Source organism: Lathamus discolor, chromosome 2 (genome assembly GCF_037157495.1).
Source record: "Lathamus discolor isolate bLatDis1 chromosome 2, bLatDis1.hap1, whole genome shotgun sequence".
In the NCBI taxonomy this organism is placed as follows: Eukaryota; Metazoa; Chordata; class Aves; order Psittaciformes; family Psittacidae; genus Lathamus; species Lathamus discolor.
In genome coordinates, this window is record NC_088885.1 from 3,734,288 (window position 1) to 3,746,514 (window position 12,227).

The 12,227-nt window shown below is 38.1% G+C and overlaps 1 protein-coding gene across 4 annotated transcripts in view; it reads left to right on the forward strand.

Moving 5' to 3' along the window:
• Positions 1-12,227, forward strand: part of ULK4 (unc-51 like kinase 4) — a 191,974-nt gene that overhangs the window by 74,183 nt on the left and 105,564 nt on the right. For all 4 annotated transcript variants that reach the window (XM_065665495.1, XM_065665494.1, XM_065665497.1 and 1 more), the window contains 2 exons: positions 3,529-3,621; positions 10,647-10,695. In XM_065665495.1, the coding sequence (XP_065521567.1) occupies positions 3,529-3,621; positions 10,647-10,695 (142 nt within the window). The remainder of the gene's footprint in view (positions 1-3,528; positions 3,622-10,646; positions 10,696-12,227) is intronic.

A 12,227-nucleotide genomic window follows, 5' to 3' on the forward strand; every position in this document is an offset into this window, starting at 1 on the left:
TGCTTATAAAGATAATGTAAAGCTCTATTCCATGAAGTAAGAATTACTTGAAAACTCTGAGATAGAAAGTGAAGAGGCAACTAGCTTGTGTTTAGAGGTTGAAGAGGTGTTTGCTGATGTTTAGTTTTTCTGTTGCTGGACAAAGGATGGGACAGAGTGTGACTTGGCTGGAGGACAGTCAAAAGGTGAGAGGCAATGGCTGCTTGTTTATGGGCAGTCTGTGTGGAGAAGTAGGTGTTTCAACCCCTTTTGATTCTGTTACTGAAAGCTATTGAGTATGGAAGAGAGGGACATCTGGGTTTAGCATGTAATGTTCTAACAAAGGTTATAGTGATTATGATTTGTCTCTGTAATTCATTCCTATAAATATCTCCCACAAGTTAATTTGTTCAAATGTAAAACTTAGCCAGGAAATAGAGTTTTGGTCACTATGTGTGAAATATAGTCTTAATTTTGAGATAAATGCAGGAATGCAGTGGTTACTTTTTTTTTCCTCATCTTTAGCATCATTAATAAAATGGTGCTTCCATGAAATATTTGTGCGTTTGTAAATCAGAAAGTTAACTTCTTCAGAGAATTTTGATGAAATGGAGGTGTTATTATCATGTGGTGGTGTTAAATTTCGGTTTTCTGAGCATTTCACAACTAAAATGAAACTTTCAGCTATAAAAAGAGTAGAAGGCAAATGCTTTGTTACATATCCTGATTTTTTATCAGACATTGAACTATCAGCTCTTTTTAATTTGTAATATCCTAAATTATATATAAATTGATATTTGAGTCAGAAACTGCAAAAGGAAAGGATTGTGTAAATGAAGTTATATTTCATTTGAAAGGTTGTGTAGCTTGCTCATAGTAGACTGCCAAGCCAGTTCTGCAAGTAGGAAGTCCAGGATACTTGATACAGTTTGTAGATAAAATGTTCAGTCTCTTTTAAGAGCTTAAGAGAAACCATATCCCGAGGTCTGTAGTTCTTGTCACGGTTGCTTATAGAGAAGATTAGCAAAATAACTCCTTGCAGTGTAGTACTGAGAGTTTATAGAACCCTTATAAGATGCTCTCTGAAACTACTGTTGCTAAATTGGTTTGTGTTTTGAAGTGGCAGGGAAATCATTGAAGGAACTCATTAATTTAACAAGGTATCTCAAGCACAGAGTATTTTCGCTTCAGAAGAGATTCATATATTCATAGCTCCTTATGGCCTTTATTCAGGCAATGTGTTGATATTTATCGCCAAGACATTGACTTTAGTAATCTGTGTTTGCACAGGTGGGATTTGGTTTGATGAATCAGTGCACTTTCCCTTACAAATATGCTTTACTGGTATTATCTTTGGGGGAGAGGAGAAAAGAGTTTCAAGTAAAAGGAAATAAAGTGAGACTGGTTCTTACTAAACCTTAAGGAATTAGGATGCTAAGTCTGCACAATAAGAAGTCTCTTTAAAATGCAGTACATAGAAGGCTTAAAATTGTTTAAAGTGGACCCTGTTTAGGGAAGGTATTGATGTGTTTATAGTAAAACAAGCATAGTTTCACATTGTTCATAAACAAGCAAGTATCACATTTTTGAGCTGGAATGGCTGATTCATTTATTATTACTATTGGGGATTACAATTTTGGAGACCTAAATCCATATTTTATGCGTGAGCAGATGACTTTTGGCGCTCGAGTCACCTGATAGCATCTTTGGTTGCCTCAAAAGATTTAGTCATAGATTATGGAAAAAAAAAGGCCAATAGCCTCATGATGTTTGGTAGAAATATGTACTGCTCTCATGTAGGGCTTCCAGGATCAGAGCCTACTAACGCATTGCAGTGTTTTCTTCTTTTATGAAGAAAGAGACCTTTTAATTGCCAGTGAGAAATAGTTTTCTTTCAGGAGCTGAAATCTGTTATTTGTAAAAGAGATTTAATCACTGAAGACATAAAACACTTCTAATTCTTTAATTGTGTCTTTTCTCCAATGTGGTTTTCAAGTCTGTGGCAGCATATTCAAGCTAATGTGTAGTTGCCATGACACACTGCCCATAGGCTGTGTGCTTGTGTAAGAATGTCAGCCTCTGTGAAGGAGCTCCCACAGGCTACATCACACTTCTTGTCTTAGGCTGGTCTAGATCATATGTGTGGCCAGAAAACATCACATTTCCTTCTAGATTCCCTTCCTATGTAAGTCAGAGTGCTGAGGTTTGGTGTTGGGGGAGAGGGGATCTTCATTGCAGTGAAGACTTATCTCACAACAGGGTACATGCAAGGTGCACCCGGGTGGTATGAAGGGATCCAGCAGCACTAGGGGTTCACAAGGTGGGAAGAAAATTATTCACTTGATTCCATCCTCTCCCCCATTAGAACACAAAAAAGAAAACGTAGCAGAAGCACAAAACGTGATAACCTACCACATTTCCCACAAACCATCCTTCACTTGTACTTGGTTAATTCTTCATGGTTTTCCTTTCACAAGTGAAGAGAATCATGCTCCCAGTTCTGTTACTTCCATGTGTTTTGAGTAGCACTGTTTTAATCAAAGACTGTGTTTTGGCATGGCAGAGTTTGTGAGGGTTTTTTATGCTTACATCTTTCTCACTTCCATCATTGTATCCTGTTGCCAGCCAGACACAATTTGAATTAAACACAATAAAACTAGCCCTGTTTGCTGGGTGGGCATTCCTGGAATGTTAGCAGCCACAGCAAGGTCTGGTTATGTCTTAGCAGCCTGTTTTCCCTTACCAAGATTTCCATGAGGTGACGTTTGGAAATGTTTCATAGATGTTTTACTTGTAGTTTTATCATCACTGCCGTAGCTCTCAATAAACACTGTTTTGAAGTATTTTCTGTTCCATACTACTTGGAGAATGGAAGTATGCTGTAGTTAAAGCAGTGTTTTTTGAAATCTGAAACAAAACATAAAGCTCAGTGCAAGTGATGTACAAGTAAAATATTTCCTTTTGACAAAAACCACTATGTAAACAAAATATAAAGCTTAATCATAGTTGATTGATGGTCTTCCTGAGCACTCAATAGATCTTCTGCCTAATATTTAGAGGCTCGGTTTCTACTTACCTCTCTAAGATTAGATTTTTTAAATGCATAAAAATTATGTAATTTAGACAAATCATGTGCATATGGACAAAATGTGTGTTTTGTAAATGTTTCAATATAAATTGTATTGATAAAAACACATGTTTTATAAATAGATAATTATACTAACATTATCAATATTAATTATAGTAATTAAGTGTTAATGTATTAATAGTAAGTTATTAATTATAATGATGTATTATTACATTTTATAATCGTAGATACCTCTAAAAAAATGAGTTCTTTTGTTAATGCTGCTTTTAAGGAGAATCTGATGCTGGTTTTCAAATACCGTACCTTTATTGCTTTGTACAGTTCCAAAGAGTGTTGTAATTCCACTGTGGTGGTTATAAAGTTTAGAAATGGGAAATTATGTTTTTTTAATATCAGCTTTTTAACATGCATCTCTTGACTTTTATTCACTGTCGCTACCTCTTTTCCCCTGTCCCTTTCAGGTATGAGCACATTCTGATGGCTCCGGACCCAGTACCAATGTATGCTCTGAAACTCTTGGTGACCCTGACTGAACACAGACCTGCTTCTGTGAGGTGATACAACTACACATTCTCTGTTGTTCTGGCTTCTTTTTGTTTCAGTTAGTTTATTTCCCATTAGGAATTAACAATCATTGACTCATAGAACAGCTTGGGTTGGAAGGGACCTACAAAGCTCATCCAGTCCAACCCCCTGCAGTGAGCAGGGACATCTTCAACCAGATCAGGTTGCCCAGAGCCACATCCAGCCTGGCCTGGGGTGTCTCCAGGGATGGTTCATCCACCGCCTCTCTGGGCAGCCTGTGCCAGGGTTTTACCACCTTCATTATACAGAATTTCTTCCTCACATCCAGCCTGAATCTCCCTTTTCTAGTTTCAAGCCACCACCCTTTGTCCTGTCACAATAGGCCCTGCTAACAAGTCTTTCCCCATCTTTTTTATGGGCCCCTTTTAAGGAACAGTAACTTAGATCTCACTGTCATATTTCTTTGACTAGCACTTAGGACATTTATAAAATCCTTGCAGAGTATTTGTTATAGGACACATATACTTCTGACTTCTGTCACTGAGTCTCTGTACCTCCGCCAAGCTTGCATTTCATCCGCGATGCCTGGATGGATGCTTTCTCCTGGGACTTACTTTAATCAAATAAAAATAGTGGTAGCAAAAAGGCTGTAAAATACTCAAATGTTAAATTAGTATTTACCTTATTGTTTCCACATCTTTCAAAAATAGCTGTTATTAAAATGATTAAGGTGGAATTTTGGGGAGGAGGAGGGCTCCTGTGTTTTGTTTAGTTTGTTCCATGTGATAGCTTGTTCCTCAGACATGTTAACCTAAGGCGTTCTCCTCTTCCTTGCTTTCTCGTTTCTTTAATCCCACCATTTTTCTTGTATCTCCCACTTATCTTTCTTCTTCCCATCCCCTCAGCCTTTTCCTGTGTGTTTCCCAATAGAGGCATCAACATTTGAGCAGTTCTTATTTTAGCACTAGAAAGGACACAGATGCACTCCGATCTTTTGTTTCATTTCTTCATAGCTGATACTGTCAGTCAGCTAACTTGTGATATCAGTGGGAAAGCATTCGATCTTCTTTTTACCTTTTTTTCCCCTGACACTTCTGTTTTCTATGTCAGGTAGTTTTTTTCTATGTAGTGGAGGCACAGATACTCAAATATGGTATTTCTAATGTCCTACAAGGTTATCATAAAATACTGCAAATGTGCAACAGGCATTTTGAATCCCTTAATATTTTTCAAGAACACAAAGAAATAGCTTGTAATTTTTGCCACTGCTGCACGGATGGGATTGGTTTTAACATTCTGTATTATGGGAACTCTTCCACTCTATTACTTTTCAATTTAGCAGTGGAATAGTCTAGTGATATCCCCTTAATGTGCTGCAAATTACATCACTCACAAACGTAAGCTCCAGCATGTGTAAAATGGTAGCTGTAAAAAGAACTTTAATGTGTTTCGTGTTTCTGTGAGAACATGAAATATTTGGACATCTGATCATATGAGCATCCAGGGGAAGAAAATCCAGCTTTAGAGAAGGATGAGTGTTTTCTTGTTTTCACCTTAATGGTTTAGAATATGTATGAGTCAGTTGTTTCCCTTATATACCTGTTTTTATACCATCCAAATATTGCTGATAAAACTTCATTTAGAGTTTGTTTACTAAGAAAATAGCAGATATTGGAAGGATGAGCTTTGAACAGAGTTTTGTCCATCATAGAATCATGGAACAGTCTGGGTTGGAAAGGACCTTAAGATCATCCAGTTCCAACCCCCTGTGCCATGGGCAGGGACACCTCACAATGAATCAATCAGTTGCCTATTTTATACTTGGCTCCAAGCTCTAATGGTCTAACTTCAAGAGTGTTAATAATACTCTGTTGTGACTCTCCTAAATACATACTGCCTTGTTTTCTTCAATAATTTTAAATGATCCATAACAAGAAAAATTGTGAACATTAGGACCAGTGTGTGAATTAATAGCGGAGTTCATCCTTAGCTAGTTTGAGACTGAAGATTTTTAAGGGAAATCACTGATATTAAGGAAACGTGTAGCTTCATTAATGACTGTCTCTGGACTGCTGGAAATTTGCATTAATCTTTTTCCCCTATTTTAATTCCTCTTGTTGGATTGTGCTTGTGTAAAAATGGGGAGGAACTGAACTTCTCACAATGGGAGCAAATATCTGCAGCAGGGTGAGATCTGATGTGACTACATAAAGTCTGTATTCTAAATGAGCAGTATCATAAGATACCTTGTTGTTTGTGAGTTTATCAAATTAATGTATAGTTTATATGCCTGGAGAGAAAGACATAATTTGTAAAGGTTTGGTTTTCCGTTTGCTTTGAGTTTTCTACACTGTGTTCTTGTGGTCTGTAATGATCACATTGCTGGATTTTTCTAGTAGTAAGGAGGAGTTGATGTGAATTTCTCAGTTTCCATTAACATGGTAAATTGATTAGCTCTTCTCAAATGTTTTGATTATTATAAGGTATTTTATGCTCTGCTACTGTAGGAAACTTATGATTCTTACCTTGGCTATTGGTCTTATAGATAAGGTTATGAAATGTAGCTATATATTTAGCTGTATGCTCTTTAATGCAGCTACTTGCCTTTAGTCAGAAACTTATAACATTTGATGGCATTAATATATCTGAAAGCTAAGCACTCAAAACTGTGGAGTCTGTTTTTTACGGGTTGCTAAACCAGGCATTTTTGGTTGCATGAAAGGGAGGAAGTAAAGAAAATAGAGTGGAGGTGAGGGGAGTGTCAGATACTGCATCAAAATCATCACGAGAATGGGACATATTCCAGCGTTCTGTTATTAAAGTAATTTCCTGAGGGAGATAAAAAAGTAATCTAGAAATGAATAGTGTGACCCTCTTTGGATTATGGTGGCTTGAAGGACAGGGGAGCAAATTAAGGAACCTTCCCCCCTCCTGTCCTTACTGTGTATTTCCTAGACAGACGTTAGGCACTGCCCTAGGGAAGGGGAAAAGGTGGCAGAAAACAGAACAGGAAGGTGCTGAAGAGCAACAAAACAATCTGCTGCTTCTAATGCCATAGATACATGTGAAGATGATGGATGGATTAACCTTGTACACTGCAGCAGATTGTCTTGACTAATTAAAATAACTTTTTATCACAATGTCTTTGAAAATCACCCAAGAATAGTCCAATTTCCAGACTTAATTTACACCACTGTTCGCACCCATGAGTTATCTATTCAAGATCATTAAAGGCGCATTTTAGAGTTGACGTTAGTAATGAATTGATCCTCTTTTCATACATCATGATGTTCTACATTAGCATTTTCAGTATGCTCTGAAATAGTCTATCTAATATCCATGCCCTTAATGTCAAAAACTAATCAGTATAACAAACAACCTGTTTGGAGTTCAGTGTGGTGCTTTTAATTGGTTTGTGTTGGTAGAGCTGTGATTCGGTTCACACCACTGGTTAGCATTTGCATGGATCATCTTTGAACCCGCTGTAGTTTCTTTACCTTTATACTAAAGGGCTAGCACTTCAGTGCTATTTTTTCCCTGCTGAATTCATTAATGTGGGCTTATATTAATTACTTTAAAAACACTTTGTTCTTCCTATTAGTTTTAACTTCCTAGTTTTAGGTTGAAGTGCTCACTTTAAAAATTAGATCTATTTCTTCTAAATTACTTCCTGGTTTTATGTGTTTTCTTGTTTTCCGCAATGAATATGAATAAAATGCTATGGAGTACTTCTGGTAAGAGGTAAGCTGAACTGAACGGTAGAATTACATGTTAGCTGTGTACAGCATAGGGAGAAAATCACAGCATAAATAGAGATTGTTAGGGGATGATAGGGTTTTATTAGAACTGTGGGGAATATTTATGTAGATTTTGAACCTGATTCTGATTACACTAGTTTCACATCTATGAAAATAGAGTTAAAAAAATCCTGATTTTCTTGTTTAGAGAGGTTAAATACCAAATATAACCCACCAAATAATTCATATGATCTTTGCTATTCCTCTTACTTGGTATAATATTTACATGTATGCTGCTTCATTGAATAACATTGGGCAGGAAGACTTCCCCAGGAGCAGACTCTTGAAATGTTGTGTGTCAGCTAATAACACTGTTGTCAAGTTGCACATCATTGTAATTCATATCAAAGGCAGTGGCCAGGGTTCATTATTGTAAGAGAGCTCTCATAGTCTAGTCATGCACTGCCTGTAATACTAATCATTGTTTTTAATATAAAACACAACTCCTCAGTCTTAGATTTGCTAAAGTTCCCTTTAGTAAAGAAATTGGCTATTAACCTTAAACCTGTAATTTTATTCCCTCTTTCATGTTGCTCATCAATTGCTGAATGTCTAAGTTTTAAAAATGTGAGGCTACTATTTGATGTTACTGTTAAGTCAGCTATTGAAAATGTCACATTTTAAGGGTCACATTTACTCCTGTAATGTAAAGCATTAAACAGAAGAAGATACTATTCATTTGTGGTTATTTCTATTTTCAGTAGTGAGTTTTTGCCATTAAGAATATAAATAGCAAATAAAACCCAAGGAGATGATGAGGAAGGGTCCGCTGGATAGGGTGCTATAATTGGAGTTCAAACTTGAGTGAGTTCAGTTCTGCCACGAATCCTCTGTTCACCGTGAAGCAGATCTAAACCAACATCCAGTCCATTGTCTTGTGTTCAGCAGTAGATGCCCAGAGACTGTAGCAAGACTACAGGAAGAAGGCAAGTGAGTGGCAATACTTTTTTCTCAGCCCCCTGTGACTTGGCTTTTCAAAGCCATATAAGATGACGTGGTGTTTCCTAGCTATTGATGAGTAATGTCCATTTAAGTGGGTTCAGAAAGATATTTTACACATAACTTTCAGCATTAATAGTTATTCCATAGCATAGTCAGGAGACTGAGGCTTTGTCTTAATACATTGCTTGATATGGCTTTATGCTTTAGCTAAGTTACAAGTATAATTTTCTTTCAAGGCTCCAGCTATTTCTTGTTTCAATCATAAAGGTTTGCAGGTGACCTTTAAGAACAGCCGTGTTGGCTCTCCTTTATAGTCTTTGCCTATCACAGCAGAAAGTACGGCTGACTTTGTAACTGTTAACAGTTTTTGAAACCTGTTGTTTCATAATTTACTCTTTACCACAAAAAGCATTTTTCTAGGTCTTTCCTAGGATTGCTTAGCTATTCTCGCTATTTGATTGTATTTACTGCCAATGTGTTCTCAGCTTAAATGCTGCTTACCTAGCAAAGTAAGCAGCTTTTGCTGGGGTAAGTAATTCCAATATGCCCTAAGCACACGAGGTTTCTGCTGGCAAAACGTCATTTTGTCAATATGATTGCTGTTACAGCAGTTGCTCTTTTGGGGAGTCTGGTGTTTAAATGGCCTTTTTTTACATTCAGTATTGCTATACCCCATCAGCAAAATTCTGTTTTACAAGCATGCTCTAAGCTTTTAACTATTAGATTTGGCCCTGGAAAATGAACCTCAGATATAGTAACTTCCTATCTGCAATCCTGGGGACTCTTCTTAATGATCTGGCTGTGTCCCAGGTGCCATAACTGTATGTTTAGGGGTTGTTAGACAGAACAGAGGGGAACAGCTTTCGGGTTCTCCTGGCCTATATAAGGAACTTGTTCGGATTTCCATTGCATATGGGTATTTTTTCTATCAACTTGATAAGAACAGAAGTTGTCCTTAAATTCAAGCTTCCTCACTTAGAAATAATGAGTTCCTTTCCTTACATAAACTCTTTGTTCTTCATGAAAACTTTATACCAGTATCTTATAGACGTACCACAAGGTTAAACCTGCCTGTTGTTTATGAAGCACTTCATTAATGTTAGAAAGACACAACAAAGTTTTCAAAACACACAATTTGGTGTTTCGTGGTGTTTGATGAATGGGCAAAGGGACAATCATTCTTTAAATTAGCATAGCACAGGAAAGAACATCATAGAATCATAGAATAGTTAGGGTTGGAAAGGACCTCAAGATCATCCAGTTCCAACCCCCCTGCCATGGGCAGGGACACCTCACACTAAACCATCCCACCCAAGGCTTCATCCAGCCTGGCCTTGAGCACTGCCAGGGATGGAGCACTCAAAACCTCCCTGGGCAACCCATTCCAGTGCCTCACCACCCTAACAGGAAAGAATTTCCTCCTTATATCTAATCTAACCTTCCCCTGTTTCAGTTTTAACCTGTTACCCCTTGTCCTGTCACTACAGTCCCTGACGAAGAGTCCCTCCCCAGCATCCCTATAGGCCCCCTTCAGGTACTGGAAGGCTGCTCTGAGGTCTCCACGCAGCTTCTCTTCTCCAGGCTGAACAGCCCCAACTTCCTCAGCCTAGAGAATAGAATTGTATAAGTCACAGTTTTTGTAAGACACCTGATTTACTAATAAATACAAAGTGTTTTGGATGCTAAAAATAGAAAAGACTGAATGTAAAGTATTATTGGTTTTTGAGAATGTTCTTTCTTATAAGTATATATATATATATATGCTGGTTTATGTCTGATTTTGAAATTCAAGAGAATATAGCTAAATTCTTTTATATAGCTAAATTCTTTTGGGTATCAACTCCTCAGTATTGTTGAGAGTTGCCTGACAAATGTATCATATATTAATATGGTAAACCCATGATGTTAATGTAGCATGCTTTAAAAAACACAACATATTTATAATTTCATGATGTGCACTGAGTCTATTAATTCAAATTCTTAATGATGCAGTTTCATGGTGTGTATACTGTTATAGTTCTGAATTTTTATTCATTTCTGCCATTTAAAAACATTTAATTAATGTTCCACTCACTTGAATCGCATCACTGAAGCAGACCTAGAAGTAATTTCCAAAGCAGTAGAACATTGCTGTTTCTATTTTATAGCTGAAGTGGAGCTCATTTTTGTTGAGAGCTAGTCAGAGCCTGAGGTTCTGGGTCATGGATTTTGGCAGCAGCTATTCTACTACTCTGCTGCTTTTGTGAGTTTAGTGTGTTAAATAAGATTTCACTTCCTCTGCTTTTAAATAAATCTTAAATATGTTTTTTTTTCAGACTTGTGGAAGAAGTCCAACTTTTTCCAGTTCTTTTCCAAGTCATATTGGTAAGAATAATTTTTATACATATATATTAGAATAGATATGTGTGACACTTCCCGAATCATGTCAAACTAGTTTTGTTAGGTGTGCTGATAAAGTAATAGGATGTTGATAAAGTGAAAACGAACAGTGCATCCATACAAAAGAATCTGGAGTAAGCAGCCATTTATGCTGTTCTCACCAGCGAATCTACCTGTATAAAAGGTTTCTTTATAAGATACATGCTTTTTGCTTTTCTGAATCAGATAAAATCCTGAAAAAGAAAAAAAATAATTAATGACCTTTGTGGCTTCTACAAGAGGGCATTAGTTAGGGGGTGCTGGTCGATGAGAAAATGAACATGAGCCGGCAGTGTGCGCTCGCAGCCCAGAAAGCCAACCGTATCCTGGGCTGCATCAAAAGGAGCGTGACCAGCAGGTCGAAGGAGGTGATCCTGCCCCTCTGCTCTGCTCTTGTGAGACCTCACCTGGAGCATTGTGTGCAGTTCTGGTGTCCTCAACATAAAAAGGACATGGAACTGCTGGAACAAGTCCAGAGGAGGCCACGAGGGTGATCAGGGGACTGGAGCACCTCCCGTATGAAGACAGGCTGAGGAAGTTGGGGCTCCGTGGAAGGCTGTGTGGGGACCTCATAGCAGCCTTCCAGTACCTGAAGGGGGCCTATAGGGATGCTGGGGAGGGACTCTTCGTCAGGGACTGTAGTGACAGGACAAGGGGTAATGGGTTAAGACTGAAACAGGGGAAGTTTAGATTGGATCTAAGGAGGAAATTCTTTCCTGTTAGGGTGGTGAGGCACTGGAATGGGTTGCCCAGGGAGGTTGTGAGTGCTCCATCCCTGGCAGTGTTCCAGGCTAGGTTGGATGAAGCCTTGTGTGGGGTGGTTTAGTGTGAGGTGTCCCTGTCCATGGCAGGGGGGGTGGAACTAGATGATCTTGAGGTCCTTTCCAACCCTAACTATTCTATGATTCTATGATTTATCCATAACGAATATCTCTGGGTTTTTTTTCTATTTGTGAAGTATGCATTTTTCCTAAAATCTGCTAGTTTAATAACCAGAGTTATGCTGTGGCAGTGCATGTAAAATTGCTGTGAGAGATTAGGAATGTAATCTTTGAGATGTCTGAAAGTGAAAATGCCCAAATCCTATTTTAACGAGTGGTTTATAAAGCAAAATAATTGCTTGTTTTGAAAGAGATTTAAAACCCAAAGATGGGTTAAGAGAGAAACTAGTGTAAAAGTGTTTGATGTCCTTATATTGAGACACCCAAAACCGCACACAAGTACTCAAGGTGGGGCAGTGTAGAGACGGACAGTCACCTCTCTCGACCAGCTAGCTGTGCTGTTCTGGATGCACCCCAGGACACAGCTAGTCCTTTTTGCTGCCAGGGCATGCTGTTGGTTCACATTCAATTTGCCATGAACCCAAATTCCAGATCCCTTTCCGAGGGGCTGATTTCCAGCCTCTTGTCCCCAGTGAAAAGGTCAACAAACGTTTCCTTTATATAGACATTTTGCTACAAACAACAGGGGAAAGAGCT